Source organism: Myotis davidii, unplaced genomic scaffold, assembly GCF_000327345.1.
Source record: "Myotis davidii unplaced genomic scaffold, ASM32734v1 scaffold309, whole genome shotgun sequence".
NCBI lineage: Eukaryota > Metazoa > Chordata > Mammalia > Chiroptera > Vespertilionidae > Myotis > Myotis davidii.
The window spans coordinates 3,480,464-3,487,933 of record NW_006383013.1 but is presented as its reverse complement, the minus strand read 5'-3'; the positions used below and the strand labels follow the sequence as shown (position 1 = coordinate 3,487,933).

Here is a 7,470-nt window from a genome sequence, read left to right as displayed (position 1 = left end):
ATCCACTGAGCCAAACCGGTTTCGGCGGGATAACAGACATTTTAATGAATGTCAAAAACCTTGCTTTAGCCCAGCCCCTGTGGCTCAGTGGCTGAGCATCAACCCAGGAACCAGAAGGTCACTGGTTTGATTTCTGGTCTGGGCACATGCCTGGGTTGCAGGCTCGACCCACAGTAGGGGGTGTGCAGGAGGCAGCCAATGGGTGGTTCTTTCTAATCATTAAGTTTTCCACCCTCTTTCTCTGAAATCAATAAAAAAAAAAAAAAAACCTTGCTTTAATGGATATTCACTCCTAGTTACCCAAAGCTTAATCCCTACATTCATCTTAACACTAGAGGCCTGGTGCACAACATTCGTGCATTGGAGGGTGGGGGGGCGCGGAGATGGTGTTCCTCAGCCTGACCTGTGCCCTCTCACAGTCCGGGACTCCTTGGGGGATATCTGACTGCCAGCTTAGGCCCGGACCTAAGCCGGAAGTTGGACATCCCCTGAGGGGTCCTTAGTGCTGCCATGGAGGCGGGAGAGGCTCCTGCCACCTCTGCTGTGCTCACCAGCTGTGAGTCCAGCTTCTGGCTGAGTGGCACTCTCCCTGTGGGAGCACACTCAGCTAGAAGCTGGGTTCGCTGGTCCTTAGCACTGCCTCGGAGGTGGGAGCGGCTCCCGCCACTGCCGCTGCACTCATCAGCTGTGAGTCCGGCTCTGGCTGAGCAGTGCTCCCCCTATGGGAGCACACTGACCATCACGGGGCAGCTCCTGTGTTGAGCAACTGCCCTCTGGTGATCAGTGTGCGTCATCGTGACTGGTTGTTCCACCATCCAGTCTATTTGCATACTGGCCTTTTATTATATAGGATTCTCTCTGCTTTTTTGCCACCATTGGAGAAATATGAGAATGAGCTTCTTGTGCCATTCTAAATACAAATCACAGTAGCAGTAATAGTCAAAGGAAATTCTGATCACAAAAAGAAGTACTCTCCGTTTCTAACTTCCTCACTTCTAGAAACAAAATTTAAGCTTCAGAATCTTACTATATTTCTTTTTTAAAAAAAAAATATTTTATTGATTTTTTACAGAGGAAGGGAGAGAGACAGAGAGTCAGAAACATCGATGAGAGAGAAACATCGATCAGCTGCCCCCTGCACATCTCCCACTGGGGATGTGCCCGCAACCCAGGCACATGCCCTTGACCGGAATCGAACCTGGGACCCTCCCGTCCGCAGACCGACGCTCTATCCACTGAGCCAAACCGGTTTCGGCAGGATCTTACTATATTTCTGACACCGTCACCCTCATCACCACTACCATTATCACCTGCTAAAAACAGTTAATTCTAGAAAGCCCACAGAAAAATTCAGCCCAGGATAAAGTAGAACAAATTATAGATTGATTTCTAAACCATCATGAGAAAGCAATGGGAATGTAATCAATATGAAGTTTTTTTAAAATGCACCCAACCTAATGAGGATAAAAGTTAAAATAGGTATTCTCCACCAATTTTATGATAAACTATCCTCCACAATCTCCTTATAATACTGTGGCAGGCAGAATGGCCACATGATCCCCTTGTTACTCCCTGTATAATCCCCTCTGGTTGAGTGGAGAGGGAGCAGGGGACATGGACCTGTGCTATTCTAACTAAAAGAATACATGGCAAAAGTGATGGGACGTTGCTCCCTTGATCAGGTTATATGGCAACGGTGATGGGGTGTGATGGGGTGTCAATCTGTGACTACATTGTAAGACTTATCTTAGCACACTGAAGAAAGAAACTCCCTTGCTGACTTTGAGGAAGCAAGCTGCCATCTTGGGAAATGGCCTACAGAGAAGCCAGGAAACAAACAAACTGCAGGTAGTCCCTAGGACAGTGATGGGGAACCTATGACACGCGTGTCAGAGGTGACACGCCAACTCATTTTTTTGGTTGATTTTTCTTTGTTAAATGGCATTTAAATATATAAAATAAATATCAAAAATATAAGTCTTTGTTTTACTATGGCTGCAAATATCAAAAAATTTCTATATGTGACACGGCACCAGAGTTAAGTTAGGGTTTTTCAAAATGCTGACACGCCGAGCTCAAAAGGTTCACCATCACTGCCCTACGATCTGAGAGCAGCCTCCAGCTGAAAGCCAGCAAGAAAGCAAAAGCTCAGTCCCACAATTGAAAGACGACAACTGCCAAAACCGGTAGGAGCTTGGAAACCAATCTTCCCTAGTTGAGCCTCTGATGAGACGAAAGTCCCAGCTGACAGGCTGCAGTTACGTAGTCACTCAACAGAGGACTCGGCTAGTGTGTGCACAGAAACCGTGAGAAAATATATATCCTTTTGAGCCACTAAATTTGTGGTAATTTGTTCTGCAACAATAAAAATTAGCACAAGCCCTCATTGGTTTGGTTTGGCTCAGTGGCTAGAGCATTGGACTGCGGACTGGAAGGTCCCAGGTTCGATTCCAGTCAAGGGCACATGCTCGGGTTGCGGGCTCAATCCCTAGTAGGGGGCGTGCAGGAGGCAGCCAATCAATGATACTCTCTCATCATTGACGTTTCTATCTCTCCCTCTTCCTCTCTGAAATCAATAAAAATGTATTTTTTTAAAAAGTTAAAAAAAAGAAAAACTAGCACAAATGCCTAGGATATGGTAGTGTTGTTTTTTCACTTTTTTTAAAAATAAATATTTTATTGATTTTTTACAGAGAGGAAGGAAGAAGGATAGTTAGAAACATCAATGAGAGAGAAACATCGATAAGCTGCCTCCTGCACACCTCCTACTGGGGATGTGCCCGCAACCAACGTACATGCCCTTGACGGGAATCGAACCTGGGACCTTTCAGTCCGCAGGCCGACGCTCTATCCACTGAGCCAAACCGGTTACGGCTGTTTTTTCACTTTTTAATCAGTATCACCCAAATTTTACCAACAAAGACTAAACAGCTTCACTCCATTAGACAAACAGGTAGTTGACATGCTTTGACAAAAACAATAAAAAGGAATTAAAGAATAACATTAATACTTTAAAAAAAAACTCACAAAAGGTACAGTGCACTTTCGTATATGGCCAAACTGTGCAAAGTGTTCTCTCAGCTCACCTGTATAGGAAGAGAAAACATTAAAAGTAGTTAATGCATTTTGTATCCTCCATCCTAGATTGTAGATAGAAAGCAAAAGGTGTCCTAGAACTCCAAACTTCTTGTGAACAGGAGCTACTTGGCATTTCCTGAAGCCTTAAGATTTAGGAGGCAGCTAAGGTGTTGACTATGAAGCTGTAATGTACCAGATTTGCGGAGGTGATGGGGTAGGGACATGGACTGATAAATTGCTGAGTTAACTGTAATCTTCATCCCCAACAAATATCATCATACCAGACATTGTACTAAGTGCCTGCATTATAATCCCTATGAGAAGATCACATAGAAGACAATTACAACAAAGAGATTTCCAAATAAAATCTCAATTTACTTGCCTTTCATAATTTAAAGTTTACACTAAGTTAAATAATTGGTTTTCTAAAATTTGTTGAGTTGATCCTACCTACAACCTTCCTGCCTTATCTCCCATTGCTATTCAGCAAATGAAATTCTGTGTATGCATGCTGTCACTTCACATCTTTGCATGTCATTCTTTCTCCTTGACATGTCAGTAATCCTATCTCCTCCTGCCTAAACTGTAATTATCCTTCAAGACCCAGGCCAAATACATCCACTGAATATTATTTCATTGAGCTTCTACTGAAAGACAAGACAACATACAGTACCCTATGAGGTGGGTATGAGCAGTGGATAAGGTTAAAGACCAAAAAACATGATCTCTTTCTCTTCTGAACTACAAGGCTTGTACTGTCTGATTTGCATTCATATTACTTGCTTATTTCCCCTAGTTTAGTGGTCGGCAAACTTCAGCTCGCGAGCCACATGGGGCTCTTTGGCCCCTTGAGTGTGGCTCTTCCACAAAATACCACATGCGGGCGCACATGTAGTGCAACTGAAACTTCGTGGCCCATGCGCAGAAGTCGGTATTTTGTGGAAGAGCCACACTCAAGGGGCCCAAGAGCCGCATGTGGCTCGCGAGCCGCAGTTTGCCAACCACTGCAGGGCCTAGTTCATCTAACCTCACTGGTTCAACAACCACCTACACTTGTGTGTAAGCCTCCTCCCCTCTACCACTTCAGTGAAAGCTCCTGAGTGTTGAGTCCACTATGCCCACAGTGATTGATACACAGTTGGGAAATATTTTCTAAATGAATAAATGTCTGCTAACCCTTCAACAACCCACAGAGACTAAATTTCTTAAGAGCTCTATAGTTGGTCAAACCAGTTGGCAAGATCAGAATCTCACAGAACATGTTACTGGAGGATAAACAAAACAGTGTTAAATATACATGTCTTAAACCAGGTATTAAAGTTTTAGAAAACATTCACTTCCAAAACAAACCAGCTCTGGAAGGTAAACCTTTCCCCAAATTAACTACAATTTTTTTGAAAAAACAGCTACGAGCACGAGGAACAATGCCTACCACATAATAGATACCCTTTAAATATTTGATGAATGAACTGAGAGAGACTTTCAAAATTGAATGTTCTACAGACTCTCTTGGAGATTATACACTAAGTGGCCAGATTATTATGACCAACTGACATTTGTAGGCAAATTAGCTATAATTTCACGCTTAAGTTGCTAGAGGCCCAGACCATTATAAATAGGGAAGCAGGTTGTTTTCCATGACAGAAGTGATTTTTTTCTGAAGATATGGGTGAACAACGTGATTTAACAGCCTTTGAACGTGGGATATATATACACACACACACTGCCAGATTATTATGACCACCCCATCAGTACTTCGTTGGGCCACGTTTTGCCTTCAATACTGCGGCGAATCTTCTTGGCATTGCCTCCACGAGATGTTGAAAGGTGATGCGAGGAATCTGACACCATGCGTGATGAATAGCACTGTCCAGTTCTGTGAGATTTGATGGTTGTGGAACCAACTGCCTGATGGCTCTTTTAACTTCGTCCCACAAATGCTCAATTGAATTGAGATCTGGTGGTTGTGGGGGCCACCTAAGCAAGCTAAAGTCTCCCTCATGTTCTTGAAACCACTCCTGCACAATACGAGCACCGTTGCATGGTGCATTATCTTTTTGGAAGAAGCCATGTCCATTGGGATACACCATCAACATGATAGGATGAACCTGATCAGCAATGATACTTAGGTATGTTGTGCTATTCAGACATTGTTCTACACGAATTAAAGGGTCCAAATCATGCCAGGAAAACATCCCCAAACCATAACACTGCCCCCACCAGCTTGAAGGGTTGTACTCATGCATGTGGGGTGCATGCTTTCATGCTGTTTCTGCCAAATTCTCAGTCTGCCATCTGCATGATGCAACTGGAAACGTGATTCATCAGACCACATGACTTTTTTCCAATGCTCAACTGTCCAATCCTTGTGTTCCTGTGCAAATTGGAGATATTTTATCTTGGTAACTGCAGACAGCAAAGGTGTTCGAACAGGCGTTAGGCTTCCATACCCTATATTTTGTAAAACTACTATTTGGAATTCTCTGCTATTCTTTAGACGGTCCCTTATTCTAAAAAAAATAACTTTCCTTTCTAGCCTGCTTGAATAATGAGGAAGATAACCTTAGCTGTCTGACCTTGTAGGCCAGAGACTAGATACGCCCATACTCTCAGTGCCATGCCAGGTATATTGTTTAATTGGATAGAACGGTAATGTTTTTGTAAAACTACTATTTGGAATTCTCTGCTATTCTTTAGACGGTCCCTTATTCTAAAAAAAATAACTTTGCTTTCTAGCCTGCTTGAATAATGAGGAAGATAACCTTAGCTGTCTGACCTTGTAGGCCAGAGACTAGATACGCCCATACTCTCAGTGCCATGCCAGGTATATTTTTTAATTGGATAGAACGGTAATGTTTTCAAGGCCACCAGCGAGATAACCACTAAGCACACATAGGGCTGGCTCTTTCATAAAAAGGGAAGTTCTGCTTGTAGCTCTGCTTAGAATTTGAATTCATCTTCTTTAAGCCCACCGCGGTGAATAAAGTGTAACTACAAACTCTCTGAGCATTGCTTGATTTATTCCGGTTCTCTGTAACATATATGCATATGTATATGTATATGTATATACACACATACATATATATATGTGTATATAAATTTCAGAGAGAAAAAGAGAGGGAAAGAAACATCAATGATGAGAATCATTGATTGGCTGCCTCCTGCACACCCTACACTGGGGATCAAACCCGCAACTGGGGCATGTGCCCTGACCAGGAATCCAACTGTGACTTCCTTGTTCATAGGTCCACGCTCAATCACTGAGCCATGCGGCCAGGCTCTTGGAGGGTTTTAAATCCCCCATTACAGTCTGGAATCTCACATTTGCAAGATGCTGAAGAAACCCCTGAGCCTTTCTAGTTTCACAGGGCCTAAGCAAGACATTTTACTGGGTTTGGTCTTCACCCACAACCTATTGAGAAGGTGAGACACAAATTGATCTACTTCTCATCCTACTATCATATCTGGGCCACAAAAATTAAGAGAAGCTACCCCTGTTCTATTGTTTAAGGGAACTGACTCGACACATGGATTATCCATGTGACTGTAAGCAAATGTAGAATCTTAAGTCATAAAGATGTAAATTGTAAAACTGCTTATGTAAATTCTGGTAAGCTTGGGGTAAAAACCTTACCCCAAAACAGCAGCCAAAAAAAACCAAAACCAATATTGGTGAGAGATTTCAGTACTGATTACTCCTAACCTTCTATCTCCGGCCTATGCCTCTCCCATGAACTTCAATTTTAGTAATCATGAAAATAACTACCATTTATTGAGTACTTAACTCTACATTTAGCACAAGTTTAGCACTATACATAGGAACTCGTTCCCAGTCGCATGAGGAAGGTCCTGACTCCATTGTACAGGGGATGACAAGGAGGCACCGTGGCGAGCCCTTTCCCCAGGTGCCGCCCGCGAGTCGGGTTGCAGGATTGAATGGCCGGCGTGGAATTCTAGCCAAGCAGTACGGCTTCAGGCCCCGCTTCCAACTCCGCGACACGCAACCTCCTCTGTCCGACACATTCCAACTTAACTCCTCTCCCTGCCACCCGCTTCTCCTACATTCCAACCACGGAATCCGCCAACGTTGAAGCCTGGAAGCCATTCCTCCCTTCCCCTCACCGGGTGCTCTACCGCCTTTCAAGACATCACGGAAAAGCTGTCCATTTTGTTTTGTTCACATCAATGGGTCCGACCTCCCTTCTACCACTCCCCTAGTTCAGCGCCTCATCTTTGAGCTAAATGGCAGAAACTGCCTTTCAGTTCGTTTCCTCGCCTCCCATCTTGCCCCTCGGAATTCATCCCCCGCACCGCAGTCAAATCAAACCCTTCTCAATGGTAAATCTTAACGTTTCCGAGGAACAGCCTTTCCACCAAATCACCCCGATGGGC

At 43.7% G+C, this 7,470-nt stretch overlaps 1 protein-coding gene across 1 annotated transcript in view; it reads right to left on the bottom strand.

The window, feature by feature from the left end:
• The window catches only part of SLIRP (SRA stem-loop interacting RNA binding protein), an 8,899-nt gene that overhangs the window by 1,073 nt on the left and 356 nt on the right, over nucleotides 1–7,470 (bottom strand). Inside the window, exon 2 of the mRNA XM_006778832.2 lies at nucleotides 3,028–3,086. Coding sequence (XP_006778895.1) covers nucleotides 3,028–3,086 — 59 coding nt within the window. The remainder of the gene's footprint in view (nucleotides 1–3,027; nucleotides 3,087–7,470) is intronic.